This window comes from Protomyctophum parallelum (assembly GCF_964188405.1).
Source record: "Protomyctophum parallelum genome assembly, chromosome: 14".
NCBI lineage: Eukaryota > Metazoa > Chordata > Actinopteri > Myctophiformes > Myctophidae > Protomyctophum > Protomyctophum parallelum.
Window position 1 is genome coordinate 40,477,210 of NC_139709.1, and position 17,372 is coordinate 40,494,581.

At 40.7% G+C, this 17,372-nt stretch overlaps 1 protein-coding gene across 2 annotated transcripts in view; it reads right to left on the reverse strand.

Moving 5' to 3' along the window:
• Nucleotides 1–15,284: 15,284 nt before the first annotated feature.
• The window catches only part of zmynd11 (zinc finger, MYND-type containing 11), a 35,928-nt gene continuing 33,840 nt past the window's right edge, over nt 15,285–17,372 (reverse strand). For both annotated transcript variants that reach the window (XM_083781138.1, XM_083781137.1), the window contains exon 18: nt 15,285–16,419. In XM_083781138.1, coding sequence (XP_083637264.1) covers nt 16,297–16,419 — 123 coding nt within the window. In that variant the 3' untranslated portion in view covers nt 15,285–16,296. The remainder of the gene's footprint in view (nt 16,420–17,372) is intronic.

Genomic DNA, 17,372 nt, shown 5'->3' on the forward strand with positions numbered 1-17,372 from the left:
GGATAGATGATGTCAAGTCACTACTGGTTTTTTTTTGGCCAGGGGGAGGCAGTTTAGAGACCAGGATTACTGCATGTTTTTGTGAGGGTACCTACCCTAGGGGACACAGGGAGAACATGCAAAGTTGCAAACTCCACACAGAAAGGCCCTTTCGCCAACCCCGCCTACTGTAACTTCTAAATGCAATCACATAATACAATGCTGAGCGCCACACACACACACACACACACACACACACACACACACACACACACACACACACACACACACACACACACACACACACACACACACACACACACACACACACACACACACACACACACACACACACACACACACACACACACACACACACACACACACACACACACACACACACACACACACACACACACACAGTGCACAGTGACCTACATATCTCATACAGATTTTCAATACTGTACTGTGCAAAATACAGACAGTTAGAGACTCACCTTTTGGATAATCCTCCAAAAGGATGTTGAAGTGACCTAGCTGGCAGAACTTCTGTCCACGTTCCCCTCTGCTTTCAGGATGAGAGCATCATAGCAGCTGAGAGCCAAGAAGAGGGTAAACAGCCCAGTCGGGTTAGAGGGTATAGTCTGGGAAAAAAGCAGAAGCAAAGATTTGATTTAATAACGTTCGCTGTGAAAGAATGTATATTCAAAGATTTGCGCCACATTTTCACGATTTAAAGAAAATGGATCTACAAGCTCGTAGCGCGGCTATGAGCTTGTTTTCAATTGCTAAAGTATAACCTCATTCTTAAAACACCAAAAGGCGTTCCCATCCAGAATGGGTTTAAATGCAAAGCAATAACAACTAGGCATAGTTGTATATACTTCGTCGTACATCAAACTTCAAAAATAGACAATCTAGATGAGAGTAACACGTGAGCTTGGATTTAGTTTAGTTTTTTTACAATTTGACATATTGTATACTGCACAGTGGTTGAATGTTTAGGTAGAATAACATTAAGTTTATGAACACAGAGGCATTTCTGAGTGATCTGTTCCTCACCACAATGACACATACCGACATTTGACTCAGTCGATCTTCAGCTATAACATGTAGCTTTAGATTAGAATGGGGTCCCCAAATGAATAATGTGACGTTCATAATATTTACCGTTTTGACCTCTGTGTCACTGTCCAAGCCATACACTGCCAGCTCTCTACCATTTCATCATCATCATTTTTCGACCGCGGTCGAGATCATGGATTTCACAATGCCACGCGAGACTTTCCGGTCCTTTATTGCCATCCCCAGTTCATACTTACTGATGCATGTGTCCCTATAGCGATGACATCAGGGAACGACAGTTTTCTACCTCTGGTCTGCTTTGAGGCAGGACTCCAGAGAAGAAGGGAAGATACAACCTCATATATAACCTCTACCATTTACTGAGGGCTTGTAACCTCCAAACGGAGCCTGGGCCCCAAATACATCATAGAAGTTAATCCTACAGACAGACAGAAAGTCATGTACATAATTACAGTATTTTAAAATGTTATTGAATGTTTGGGATCCGAACGTAATTTCCGATGGAGCATTAGTCCGACATGCGGGAACAACGGTCGGACTACCGCTTGAACATGAGCTGCTCCCGTGCTTGCGGTTATGGTTAAGAATAGAGGTAGGTTATCGGTCTAATGACCGTCGGACCAAAACACGAGTCGGAACTTAGTACTGCACCCAAATGTTTACCAGATTTTCCATAAGAAACCACACTTTTTCAGTAAATATATGAACTGGGATCTGTTATAGGCCTATTGTGGTTTTGCAAATTGTCTATAAACCACTTACATACTTTGTCCTTACATAAGTAGCAAAGATCGACAAACTTAGGATCTACAAAAGTAGTAGTGGTGTGTTTTACCAGACGGTTCCAGCACGAAGAGCCTCGTTGATGAGCAGCTGCCAGGCCGTATTTACCGTTACTGGCTCTCTCCACAACCTCCTCCAATGTCTTGACATCACAATCTGCATCACTAGACCAAAGATCTGCAGACAGTAGAAGCCTTCAATACACTCCAATTCTCTCAGACGTTTAAGAGCCAGTTGCACCAACTCACATGAAGTTAAAACTTATCCTAGTCATAGATGTGATAGCAAGTGACACTTCACGCCTTTTGCAACCAGATCTTATTTTAAATTTGGGAGACAAGAAACACTTTCCTAGGGTGTTTATGTGGTTAATATGTTTTTTTAGATTGTGAAGTTCAAGCTCCAAAAATGTCCAGAGAAAGTTTGGGCGTTTTATTTTCTCCCCAAACGAATCCTCCAACAACAATCACATTGCAGTATAAATAGTGAAGGCCTTAAATAACAAATTAAACTAATACTTGACAGCAAACTAAACTAATGTAAACAACCTAGGAATTTAAGATACTGTTAAACAGGCGTCACCCTTACATGACAAGGGCCCTGGCAGCTCTCCCTATACCCAAGGTGCTTACAGATTGTTGGCTAACTGAATGCCCCTGCAGTCTCCCTCTTATAGGGAGTGGATCTGACCACATGGCACAGTCATTAACTCAGCTATATAGTCTCATAGCCTATGACTAACCTCACCTTTAAAGGATGTTGCAAATGAGAAAAAGAGTGCCAAACCCAAATCAAGTATACATCTAAAAATAGGAACTAAAAAATTCCAAAAAGGTAGCACATCCAAAAATTAAACAAGCGGGGGACAAGGTACTCACATTTCCATTTATTTTTATTGGCACACACCAAAAAGGAACGCTAACGCGTTTCGGCTATGCAGCTGTAACCCTTTAGTTATCAATCACAGGGTACAGGACTAGTTACTAGGTTCGGAAGAGCAGTAAGCAAGAAGAATGATTTAGACCACAGACCATAGGTACGGTTTAGTATTAGCCCGATGGCTTGTATTACACAGCAATAAAATAATAGAATGGAAAATGCACAACAAACAATGACAATAATCATACAAAACAATAAACAAAAGAAAACAACTGTGCTCAGACAGTTAAATGTCACCAATAAATACCTCCTATTAACTATACTCCCACAGGAAAACAGGGAAGTACTATTTTAATCCTATTTTAGTCCTATTTATTTACCATCTAATTTAGTTGTCCTTTTCAGGTTTTAAATCTAATCTAAGTAAATAAGTTAAGTTGTTTTTAAGTAACCTATTCCTATTTTAGGTTCACAGTAAATATCACTTTTAACCAAATGAAATGAAATGTTATGAAATCAAAATACTTTATTTATAAATTCACCTTCGTTTCACCTTTAAACAAACCAGTAAATGTATATTCACCTTAAACAGTCACAAATCCACATTCACATGTGGATCACATGAACTTAAAGATCAATCACTATATCAACAATCACATTACAATTCCCATGAACTTAATAATAACCCATAAATGTCCTTTAAAAAGTATTAAAAGTCCAATGAACTTCCCACTGTGTGTGGCATTAAGTATGGAAATGAATGTGTGTAGCTCAAAAGTTCACTGAGTCCATATGTGTGTAAGTATCAGTGTTCGGTGTATTGTGACTGTAAAGTTCACTGTACTGTATGTCCATCCGAGTAGGGTGAATTAACTTGCAGTGTGTGCAGTGCAAGTGGCTGTAGCACTGAGGCTCACGGTGCTGCAGTGAGAGGAGAGGGAAATGGGGGAATGTTCAAACCAAATGTCTTATCTGATTTAAGGGGACAGCGGTGTTGAGGATCCTAGGGTTGCCACCCGTCCCTTAAAATATAGAATCGTCCCTTATTTGAGAATTAAATGATGCGTCCCTTATTGAACCAATAAGGAACGCAGTTTGTTCCTTATTTTCCTAAATAGCCCCTACACGTCAACACTGAATTTAACAATAATGAACAAAACAAAACACAGGAAATATTAAAGTCAGCACAATTGTTCTAGCGGGAGGCACACACTACCTAAAGTAGCCTAAACCAGTGGTTCCCAAAGTGAGGTCCGGGGACCCCCAGGGGTCCTTGAGGGAGTTCTAGGGGGTCCCCAGCTAAATTATAGTTTGGAACCAAATGGACCCTTATGGGTCTGTAACTCTGAGAGTGTACAAATGGAACCAAATGGACCATCAGAGTTAAATTAACATTTTACAATATGAATTGGGGGTCCCAGAGATAGAAATGCCATTAAATGGGGGTCTGTATATAATGCATGTCAAACTGGTACTTGAAATTAAATGGGTTGAGAATCACTGTGTAAAAAATCTTCTCTTATTATTATTATTGCTTCAACGTATTGCTTCAACTTATTGCCGGCCTTGCCGCACACGCCTGCACCGCAAGGCTGCGGCAGGCGTAAAAAGTGTCCCTTATTTCAAGATCTCAAAGGTGGCAACCCTGGGATCTTCATCCGTAGAATCGTGGGTAGCTCGCCAGAGTAATATGCCAAGATCACTCAAATCAATCCAATCAAAGCAAAAAGACCTGACCCGTTTACAAAACAGGTCATATAATCACACATTAGGATCACACCCTTAAAAGTTTAGAAACAAAATAAAACATTGTCTTCATCTTAGTTCAACTACTAATAGTACATTTACAATTAGCTGGATATGCAATTAAATCAAAACTGTTACCATGAAAGTTAGGCAGTGTAACATGTCTGCTGCTGCTGCTGCATGCATAGCCCCTTTCGGGACCCTCCATAAAGCTTTTCTGAAATTTGGACGAGTTTTATGTAGGGTCCCTGTTCATGACTATATTTTCGTATGGGAATTCTGGAACGCGGACGTAAATATTCGAATCTGCGGCGTTTGACGTCCTTTTTTTGTTTGTGTTATTCTGAATTTGTGAACTTTAAGTACCTATACATCCCGCTGCGAATATCTCCTGTGGCGCGGAAGCCGTTAAGTATTTTTTGTTTGACCGATTTGGTCGCTTTATTTCTTCTTGTTTGTTTACCGTTTATTGTACCGCCTCCCGGTGTGCGGTTGGCTTGTGCCGGCTACGTCCCTGCCTCTGATCTGCTCTGTCATAGCTATAGCGCCACTAGCTAGCCAGATAGGCGGTACAATGAGGTGTCAATAAACAAGGAAGGAAGAGAAGAATCAAAGCGACCAAATCGGTCAAACAAAAATACTTAACGGCTTCCGCGCCACAGGAGATATTCGCAGCGGCATGTATGGGTACTTATACTTCACATATTCAGAAACCCTCACACGAAAAAATGTCGTCAAAGAGCGCAGACAGGCCATAAACACGTTGTTTATGTTTTATGTAGTCTGCGTACCAGGTGGCAGGATACTGCTGCAACAGGACGCAATGCTCTGTGTCGTCAAAAAGTCAGAAACTTCAGTAGCATTGGGTCCTGCTTGGAGGGCTACTGCATGCAGTCAGTCAGTCAGTCAGTCACAAACACAGTAGTTCAACTCACCAAGTCAGTGTTCAAAGTTCACACAATTAACAGGTTCCAGGATCAAACTTCTCAAAAGGACCAGCACTCTTCTCTCAAAAAGAGACTGGATCAATCAAAACTCTCTTTAAATGAAAATAATCTGTTCACATTCATCAAATCTTGTCTTTCCTCTCTGTTTGTCAAATGGTCTGCTCAACAGGCTTCTCTCTCCTGTTCTCTCCAGAACATTATGTGCTCTGCAGCATGTAATTAGCTGAATCACATCACCTGGGCTGGTGATTCTCCAAAGTGCAGTCTATTAATTGAGAGACCTGATTGGTCAATTGGTTCATTGGCTTGTTCAGAGCACCTTACAGGGCTCTCAAAGCACACAAGCAGATGAATGTGAATACAGATAGAATATAAACCCACATACATTGTACTCTGTATAGTAAAATAGTCTTAGACAAATCCTATTTAGTTTTCATGGTTAAAGCTCTTTTGTAGAAGTTTGGTTACTATATTTGAACCTGGTTTATCCTAAATCCATTTATATTTAGATCTTTATTTTATTGACTTGGCTATTTTGACCTGGGTTACACAGCCTTCATCAGAGCATCATTTTTTTTAATGTATACTATAAGTTACATTTCTCACCCAACATTATATTCAACAGACTACAAAAATATTGCTCTTACCCTCTTATGGCCAGTGACGTGGTTGACGTAGTGAAAGCCATAAATCCATCATGGCCAACTGACGTAATGACACTCTCCCCTGAAATCGGGAGCATAATAATAACAAAATGTAGCAACTTTTAGCATTTTTGGCTAATCTACCAAAAACCGGCCGAAATCCGAGCGTGCACGGGTGATCGTGCACGCGCGCCGTCTTTATGTGCATCGCTGCGTAAAATGCGATCTTTTGGGCTTGATTAGAGCTTAATTTGACTTAGTTATGAAAATAAACGATGATATCAGACATCAGACTGTCTGTCTGAATCATAGACTGTAAAAAATATGGACAAAGCGTTCCTCGGGTCTAACATGAACGTAAAATGAAGCCTGTCAGTCCTTGAATTGTAAGTCGCCATCTTTCTAGATCCGTTTGGGCCCAGCTGACCCATTGGCTGGCCCAGACAACGAGGCGGGACTTCCCCCGTTCTTCTTAGTTGGTTTTTATTTTGACTTGAGTGGGTGGGGAATCCCGATCATAGACTGTAACGGTAGCCACGCCCCTCAGAACATGCGCGACTTTATGGTAAAAAAATATATAAATGGGACCATAATTTTCCAAAAAGAATATTATGACATTAGAAATGAGACTTTAAACTAGTGACTGGAAGCAGAAAGTATTCATGACCATGTTTATTAAGGTAATACAGTCTAGGTGAAGTTGGGCCCAAATACATGGACTTCTATGGGGCTATCGGTTTTTTTGGGCCCAATGACAGCGCCACAACAGGCCATTATATGAACTTTCAGGAAATCCCGATTTCCTTGTGGCTTCACAAAATATCTGTCTGACTGCCCCCCTGGTCTGAATGGAGAAAGCTGACCAAATTAAGTTGGTCAGTAAGGGGGTTAAATACAGACAGACAAACACACCCCTCCTCCTCTAAAATACTTGGCACCTTCCAATTTAGAGGCGTGCCCGCACTGATGAGGTGACCAATCAATCAACAAACACGTCAAACAGAACACTTCAAACATTAAAATGCATTGGGAAATACCAGGATGCATGTACCACTGTCCATGACCAACACTTCCACACAGTCATTTCCAAAAGCCTGCTGTGTACTTAGAAGTGTACATTGTCCTCAGTGTGTATAGGGCACGGGCTGACCCGTGACATAGATATTTTAGTATTTTGAAGTGTCCATGATGTCATATGCCTGCTTTCGAACCAGGCGGCAAAAGAACAAGGAGGCGTAGCCTTTGCGCTTAAAGGACGTAAATTCATTCGAAAGATTGTTTTTATTCCATCTATCCACCCATACGATCATCCATCTGTCTATCTCTAAAAATATCTCTATCTATAAACATATGAGGTATCTTAGCGTGTTAATTAGAAATATTTCCAATCACATTAAAATACGAACTAATATAACTACCGGTATCATAATAATAATAGACGTTAAAAACGGAAGCTTGTGTAATGATTGTGCGACCTGCCTGTCTGCCAGCTAGGCTCTTAACATAGTGTTAACTTACAACTGACAACTTCCAGGAAGTAAGTGAGCCCATTGTCCATGACAAAACATCACGGACAATTTGAAATACTACAATTTCTAAAAACACATATTACCCACATTCTTGTCTCACAAACATAATTAAAATAATATCTGGTTGAAGCAGACGTACAGTACCTCCTCCCTAGCGATGGTCATTGTCATGGATGTCTCCGAACATGGTGGGCTGGATGAAGTACCCAGGCTCTGTCTAAGGACACATCAGCTTGGCTCCCTCCTCTTTCCCACTGCTGATGTAGCCCAATATCTTCTTAAACTGCTCCTCATCCACCTGCTGCACAGAACAGGTTGTGTTCATATACTGGCTCTTTACATTTCACCATCGTCATGCCTCAAATCATCAGTGCATAATCAATACTAGTAGTTCGACCTCTGACAATCAGCCACAGACCCCCATTTTATACAACTTTTATTGATGAGATCCCAATCTACACTGACATTTTTAATTGGTAATTTAGTGTGACCCTCTTTTTTCATTAACCCAATAGGACCCAAGGCCGATTCTACAAATCCCTTCTAAATCAGTAGTTCTCAAATTGATATGCATTTGGCCACAGACCACCATGTGAAACACCATGTGAAACACGTGTGTGCGTGTGTGTGTGTGTGTATGTGTATGTGTATGTGCGTGTGTGTCGGTGTGTGTGTGTGTGTGTGTGTGTGTGTGTGTGTTTAACCTGGGGTGGGTCACTGCTCAGTGTGCATGTTGTAGGGGTCTCCCATCACGCACCTCATAGCATGCTCCACAGTGGTATCTCCTTGGACGTCTGCCTGGAGTGCTTTGGATCCTTGTGATGATTTCTGTAACAGTTTTGTTGTATCTACGGATTGTCCTTAGTCTGATCACTTACCCTTTGAGCTATCCGGCATGGTGGAACCTGCCAAGACCTGCTCTCTGGGTAAGAAATAGGCAAGCTCCCCCACCAACGTCAAGGTGACAACCCATGGGAGGAGAACCCAATTTTGTCATCGCCAATTCCAAATTGCCCCAAGTGTCCTTGAGTCCCTGTTGCTGGCACCACCACCCCCACAGCTGGGGAGGTATAACTACTATGTGCATCCTCCCATACACACTTGCAAGTAGCCTAAATTGTAAGTAGCTTCTGCAGTGCAGCAAAAGGGACGGTCACTTGATCCGTCGCCAGCTGTTCCCACCCGTAAACACGGCCAATTGTGTTTGATGGGAGCGCCAGGCCAAGCTGGAGGCACCGCAGTTACTGCTGGGCGTTGAACCCAGATTTCTGCTGCAGTGGTGGGAGAGTACTTTACCTCTTACCACACCCAGACGCCCCATAGACAGACAGACATGCTAAGCGCTCAGGCGCAAGACACAACCTAGAGCCTGGCCCCACAAGACGCAAAGGTCAGTGACCAGTGTTCAAGGTTAGTTCGATCAAGTCAACAGTGCATCATCAATCACCACACTAAACATTACATCCACTATTTCTCACAGTTGATCGAAAAGGCATAGGCCGAAGCTCAAAGCTTATTAATGCCTATCGTTTGTACCGGTACATGTCATTTCTTCCCCCACTAACATGCCCATTGTTCGTTAAAAACAAACACTCAACATTATTCAGTATTTACCTTCAAAGATTCATTGTTATACCTCCAAGCACAGTATTTGTAGCGGCCCTCGATTTATGAAAGAATACGAAATTGGATGGTCTCAACGGGTGTCGTTTATTTTTCTTCAGGCAAAGATGAAGGTCATTTGAACACAGGGAAAACTATAAAATAGAATAAATAAATAAATACTTTTAGAATCATAAACATTTCATAGTTTCACTCACGCAGCAATAAATCAGTGCATTAGAATAATCACTACAGTATCAATCAATACAAATTGTAAATTTAAGGTAATTTACAATGCAGTGACATGTAAGACAAATACCAAGGCAAATGCACATTGCACAATAACCAAGATATAGCAGAGACGTACCAATAAAAACTTTAAATTAAAGAAAAGATTGTTAAAAAGTTAAAAGAACCAAGTGTCACCGACACTTACAGTATTATTTACCTACATAGGCTATAACATTACAAACAATCAGAGCAGCGGTGTACCTCGTGAAGACTAATACACATCAAATCAAATGCATTTATTTGAAATCTATTTGGAGAATAATTCCGTTGAGATGCATCATCTCGTTTTTGAGGGGGTCGTTAAATCAATTAAATCTTGAGTGTTCCCTCCAGCATCTACTCCAGTCCCGGCACCTCCTGCCCCTCCTGTCCTTCAGGTGGTGACAGCCCGTTTCCAGATACCCCCTGCTCCTCCACTTCTAAGTGGGTTTCCTCCATCTCTGAATGGGTGTTTCAACACCCCAGGTCTGTCTGAGTTACAGTCTTAGACACATCTTGCTTCGAGGAGTGCCTCCGTCGATTTTCCCATCGGCATCGGTCTTCCTCTTCAGAGAAGGGCTTGAAGGCGCCTCGTCACTAAAGACGAAACGCCTCCGTACCTCCTCTCCGGGGAAGCTACAGAACACAGACAGTTGCATCTGTCCGTCTGTCCTGTAGACAGTCACCCTCCACTGGCGCGGGACCACCCGTCCCCCCAGCTCCCATGTGGCGGAGACACCGGAGATTACTCTGGCCAGCTGCTGACCGTTCACCTCCACAAGGTCATACTGGATGCCGTTGCGGGCATTCCCGCACCTGAAGGGTGGTGTTAGGGTGTCAGGGTGGGGCAGAGTCACCAGGGACGCGGAGAATTCCTGGAAGAGAACGTTGTTTTGGGTGGTCACCACCGCCGGTGGTGGCGTAGGAGGCCGCACCGGCACCCACTTCCTAGTACGGTGGACGTAGCGAACACAGACACACCGCGGTGTCCTAGGTATGAACGCCGGCCTCCACAGCTTAGTACGGCGGTCATAGCGTCCATACACCGGCCTCCACTCCTTAGTAAGCTGGTCATAGTAACATGAACAGGGTCTCACATCAACAACGGGTGTGACGTCCTTTGGAGGTCTGAGGAGCTCCTTGCTTACCAGTACGAGTGAGGAAAGGTCACTCATCTTATCGATCCGGCGGTACAGCTCGGGAACGCACGCTGTGACGGCGGCCATGTCGTCATCAGTCAGTGGACGGTTCCTCAGGTTGTCCATGTGAACGTTGATCTGCCTTCTGGAACGTGCATGTCCATTAGTAGACGACTCCTTGATCAACTTGATGTGATACTGCTCCATTCTGCTGCTCTGAGAGAGAGGAGAGTTGTGCAAGGCAAGCTCTGATACACCTGTGAAAGAGAGATATACATTTATACATTTAGTTTATTTATCAGCACAGCAACTTTGTACTGCTTCTAAACTTTTAGACATTTAACTCACGCTACAAACAAACACAACACGAGTTTTAAATTGCATACATAGGCTAACATAGCATTGAAATGACCGTTCTCCGGCCCTTACCCCAACGCACAAGCATTTAGAAAATAAAACTTACCAGTTGAAGAGGAAAAGCTAGTTGAAAAGCAACAAATATCAGCACTGCTGCAAGTTAAACGCTGGTTCTTCTCGTGGTTGTCAATGTATCCTCTCTGTTGGAAGTCTCAATGTGGTCTGAAGGTAAAACGGTGCGAGCGGCTTTTATATCTTCAGCTCCTACAGGTCGTTGATTATTCGGCTGTGGACAGTCCCTGGTTGTTGATTGGTCGGTTCCAATGTCAAGTCATTTTTCTAAAGTTCAAAGTTCAAATGCTAGTATTTGAACTTTGTCTACTGTCTTAACGTAACAAATTGGTTTTGTGTGTTTATTTTTGCGTTTTGCAATTGTTATTTTGTTTTAATTAAACATAGGCTACGTTACGTTTAGAGGAGAAAATATGAGTCGTTGAATGTTGGAGCACCACTGCGGGCCACTGAGCAGATCTTAACGTAATTAATTTAACGTATTATTATTTCCGTCAGCTGTGGTGTGGTGGTGGTGGTGTGTGTGTTATGTGTACTGTACACGACAACCACGCACACGGACCGCTAATATCAACCGTTCTGTAACTTCTTTATCTACCTACCTCCTATGACGATTTCCTGTTTTTTGGCTATATAGAAAAGTATATTTGTACTTTCTAATTGTTATGATGAATTGAACATGGTGGGCCCTATTGTAAACAAGTGTAATACTTTATGGTGTCGTTCACATAACAGTTTTGTATTGAGTTGTGCTTGAAATGTACTGTAATTCTCCAATCTGTTAATAAATTCATCAATCAATCAATCTGTCATGTGGGCTACATTTACATAATTAACCGAATGGCCCATTAATTAAATGTAGCCCACATGAGATGACAGTACTGAGTACTGTCATGTGGGCTAAATTGACATAACTTATTTATCTATCTACCTACCTCCTATGACGATTTCCTGTTTTTGGCTATATAGAAAAGTATATTTGTAGCCTACTTTCTAATTGTTATGATGAATTGAACATGGTGGGCCCTATTGTAAACAAGTGTAATACTTAAATGGTGTCATTCACATAACAGTTTTGTATTGAGTTGTGCTTGAAATGTACTGTAATTCTCCAATCTGTTAATAAATTAATAAAATCAATCAATCTGTAGGCCTACATAATTAACTGAATGGCCCATTAATTAAATGTAGCCCACATGACAGTACTGAGATGACAGTACTGATTACTGTCATGTGGGTGGGCTACATCTGTCATGTAGGCTACATTTACATAATTAATGGGGGGATTCGGTTAATTATGTAATTAGTTAGTTTACTATCAATAGAGTACTGAGTATAGAGTACCGAGTACTCTATTGATAGTAAACTAACTAATTCAGGAGAGACCCTGCAACATAGTACTGAGTATAGAGTACCGAGTACTCTATTGATAGTAAACTAACTAGTTCAGGAGAGACCCTGCAACATGTGTTTACTAATGCTATAGCATCAAAATCAGATAATTCATCATCTATTTTAAAATAACAGATCAACAAGTTCACAGGATGGGTAAAATGCAGTGGACGAATTTCACCAATGTATGGTAAATGGTGTATTTATATAGTGCCACTCACACAGAGCGCGAATTCGGATTTTTAAGCGGCGTTTCTCCATCGGTTTTCCGACAAACGCGGCCGGTGTGCAACCATTTTCTATTAGCAACGAAAATATTTCAGCAGGATCGCTTTTTAGTTTGATCTCACCTTAGTAAAAAGGCAAAGGTCTTCAGCTTTGATATAAAAGAAGAGTTGTAACTTGTAGCAGACCTAGGGTGTGGAGGGACGAAGTAAAAAACGATGCAGAATATGACTGCGCTACATCAATGTGACCAAAAGGTGGCAGTCATGACCACCGTTTAAATGAAGCTCCAAAGTTTCAGAGCTTCAGAAATCATGGTTTTGCGTTTTGCCCATCACTAGGCGACTCATTGGGACTAGAGTAGCCAAACAACTAATTAAAATGTTATCGTACTGACAATTCACATATCTGATTTACAGCACAAAGTCTACCAGCTGAAATACAGATAGGCTACTGATGTAATGTTCACAATCTTAAGGCAGCCTACCTGAAAATGAATGAGTCTCCATAAATTGATTTAACAACATTCAGTGTGCAAATTTGCCCTAAACTTCACATATTTTGTGAAGTTTGTGTTAAAGATGACAGGCTTTTATTACAATAAGGCAAAAGCTAGAACATGGTTCGATGGTTGTACTTCACATTAAAACACCAAACTCTGAGCGTCATCATGACCGCTGACCATACAGTATTATGTTCTGCTGGGCTACCATTACAATTTCAGGTATGACGCAGAGTGGCCTTGTTTACATGCACTGAGAAGTCTGGCTACATGTAAAAAATAAAGAATAAAATGTATGCTTTGGAATATAAGACACAGACTTCTCAGGTGCCCACTCTTCCAGGATCCCAGAAAACATTCCATGTTCAAAGATACAAGGAAAAAAGAAGTATTTCATGACTAAAATGAATGTATGTCCCATTTAATGTTGGCAGTAGAACTATTTGAAATGTCAGACATATGAAATTCATTCATTTAAACTGTATAATTTGATTGACATGTGTAATATTTTATTTACAAGTAATACAAACATATGATTTTCACCTAAAAACCAGAAAGTTGTGACACTTAATAAAATGAAATGTAATTTCATTCAAGGAAAAAAAAGAAAAGAAAAACACTAGGAGAGAAGAGAACATGAAATGCAAAAACAAACAGAAGATGGCAACACACAATGGCTATATTCCAGCATATTAATCAGTGGGAAAGTATCACATATAAACACAATTATCCTGTGTCATGTCTTTAGTGTATTATTTCCAAGCAGGGTAACAACCAAAGTACACTGTAACCGTCACATGCTTGCATATTGATCACACTTGTCTATTAGGAACACTTTAATTTATAATATATTACTGAGCACTGTCAGGTTAATCCACAGGTTAACATACTGAATAAGGCCATTTTAAAACTGAAATCTTACCCAAATTGCTCGTTGCACTCAAGGCAAATTAATTGTAGCATGCTTTTCATAAAGACACAATTGTCACGGTGCAATCAATTTATAATTACGATTGACGAACAAATCAACAAGCATTATGGAATAAGAGAACCAAACAAATATGACTGTTAATTCAAACGAGCAGTAGTTAAACTTTACAACAAAATGTGTTACTTAGGTTTAAAAGTGATACACTTAAATTAACTAACTGATGGCAGTTGCCAATACATGCGTAGCAAGATAGTCCAGAGGTGGGTAATGAAGAAATGATTGAGCGGCATAAAGGATCATATAATAAACTAATGAACCATTTTCCTCTGTTCAGTCAACTCTTCATAACTGAGGAAAACCGTCACAGGGATTTAACACGTCACACATCAAGCTTAATTCATACTTTGTTGCATGACAAGGTGGAACGTTGTTTAGGTAGCTTGAAAATCAGCTACTTTTAACAGCACCGTCATTCGGTATAAAGTAGGCTTGATTTAGAAACATCGACCATACCATTTCTGATGAGGATAAAACAATTTAATTGTCCCCTTTCCAACAAAGAGTTAAGCACTGTAATTACACACTGAATGCTTGAGACGAAGGACAGCAGAAACAAACCACTCTTAGCTTGATGGTTCACATTTTGCATATATTTTATATTGGTCCATCTGTCTCCCCGTTGTCCATTCAACAAGCTAAGCTAGTTTCTCAGTCTCATCCTCTTTTTTTAATCATCTCAAGAATTGAATACAAAATAAAACAATTTGAATAATATCGACATGCACGTGGCATTACTCAGAATAGGATATTGTTGGAAAGGATGAAGACAGGCACCGACAACCTACTACATCATGACGCAGTGAAGAGTGTGATATCTAGTCACTTCAAACGGTAATCAGAGTGAACATCACCACAATAAAGACACTGTTTAAAATGACCTAAACACAGAGGGTTGGGGAGGGGCAAGCAATTTTAGATTAAAACAAAATAATTTATTTTGCCATTATTAAAAGTGTTTGGGTCGTGGGAGTGACAGAGGATCCAGCTCAGTGCATGTGTGTGTATATATTTATATATATATATATATATATATATATATTTACACACACATATACATATATAAACACATACATATATATATATATATACACACACACACATACACTCAACAAAAAAGGACAGAAAAATCCCCTCGTTTTCCTTTTTAAAAGCTTTGATTCTTAAAAATTACAGTCTATTCAAAAGTCAACCCCAAAGCTGTGCATAACAACATAACATGGAAGATTGTTATTTTTTATTTTTTTGTCGGCATCTTAACGGCCGACTTCATAACCCTGTTCCCAATGATATGCGAGTGACTCCAGGATGACAGATGGATGGAAGGACAATCCACCCAAATAGTCATGAGACCAATAAACAAAACAAAAACATATTTCACGCTAAATGTCTGTGAGCTACATTTATACACAATTTATAACCTTAAACAGGTTTGTTTGGGATTTCTTTTTTGTTCCTGTATTTTTACTTTTTTATATATTTTTTTTATATGTTTTTATTTTTCCATATATTTTCATTATGAAAGCAGAGCAATTATTTCAACACTGCGATAGTACTTCACAATTGTTTTTTTCTTGTTTTTTTCGCTTTTTCTTTTTCTAAGATCCACGCCATGTAATTTCCTCATTGCTGCATTTACAGTAAGAAAAGTGATTAGAAAATTCTGGTAATAAAATCTCAGTTAATGCTGATTTGTTACTACACACTTAAATAAACAAATTCTCCAAAGTAACGGTTGCAAAAGTAGCACGTCAGTAAAAGAAAAAATAAAGTCAAAATCTAAACAATCTAGAAAACAAATGACCCCTGCCCCTCCAAAAAGAAAAAAGAAAAAAACAGGAAATCATATACTATGTATAGTGAGAGCCATGCTCTTCAAACAACCTGTTCTTTATTCAACATATACGGGTATATTAAATAACAATGAGATACAAAATGAGAAAAAAAGAAATCGAAAAGAGAGAGCGAGAACATTTTCTTTTCTCTTTTTTTCCCCGCCTTTGCATTTTACATACAGTCCATAAAAAGTCCAGGAAGGCAAGAAAAAGGACGTGGGAGGGGTTTGATGGGTGGGTGGTAGTCGCGGAAGTTGAGTGACAGGGGAAGGTAGCCAATTGCGTGCTGTCTGGGAGGAGGTGGGGGCGGGGGGGGTTTGTTCATCTCTTCCTGCGACAGGTGCGTTTGTGGTCGGCGTGCCAGTGCTCCTGCTGACATTTGATGGAGCAGTACGAGGTGTTCCAGCAACAGTGATACATGGCCTCCTCCTCACAGTTATAACACTAGGAGACAAGGGCACACAAGGCACGTCATGACTACAACATTCCATATCGTTTCTGGTGGGAGGTTCCCCACCCCCACCCACCAGCAAAAATATGGCATTTTGTAGTCATGACTTTTCAGGAAATGGAAAAATGTCTTCCAATTCAGTATTTAAGGCCCAGGCCGTAGCGTAACGGTCTGGGCACCGGACTGGTAATCCAGTCGCAGTGTGCCGCGGGTTCGACTCCCGGACCCGACACGGCCTTTACTGCATGTCATCCCCCCTTCTCTCTCCCGTTTCCTGTCAGCCTACTGTCTGTCCCTTCAAAAATCAATAAAAGGCGTAAGCCGCAAAAAAAAAAAAAAAAAAGAAATCAGTATTTAAGTCCGACGTCATTTTGTAGTGCTACGTTACGTCCGGGTCCAAGTGGCACCAGCTCCCGTCCGCATCTCATTGTAAATTGAATATCTAAACGCGTGAATCTTTTTACAGTGACGTTATTTTTCAGAAAGGAAGCCATTGAGGGTTAAAATGGGTCTTGTCCATGACAACAAAAATATATGATGTGGAGTCAATAAAGACTATTATTATCATTATTATTGAAGGTGGCAACAGTCCATTTGATCGGTAAAATATTTCTGGGGTATATTTAGAATGTGTGCAGGCTTGAGTATGTTGAATCTAGTTTGCATTATGAGGATTTATTTGACACAATAAAATAAAATGGCGATAGTATTCCATGTGGGACAGACGGCCTGTCACTGTCAGATTTGGGAGAGCAGCACAGCTTTGTTGTTGCGAGGAAAGCGGTAAAATTAGACTTTCGTGGTTGTTTTCGTCTCAGATTTAGTCCGACGGAGCGTCACAGTATAACTCCATGGGGACACAAAAGCGACACAAAAGTAGGACCCGGAAGTATCTCAGGAGGGGGCGCTCACGTCACAGCTAAAATACTGAATGGATCCAATGTAG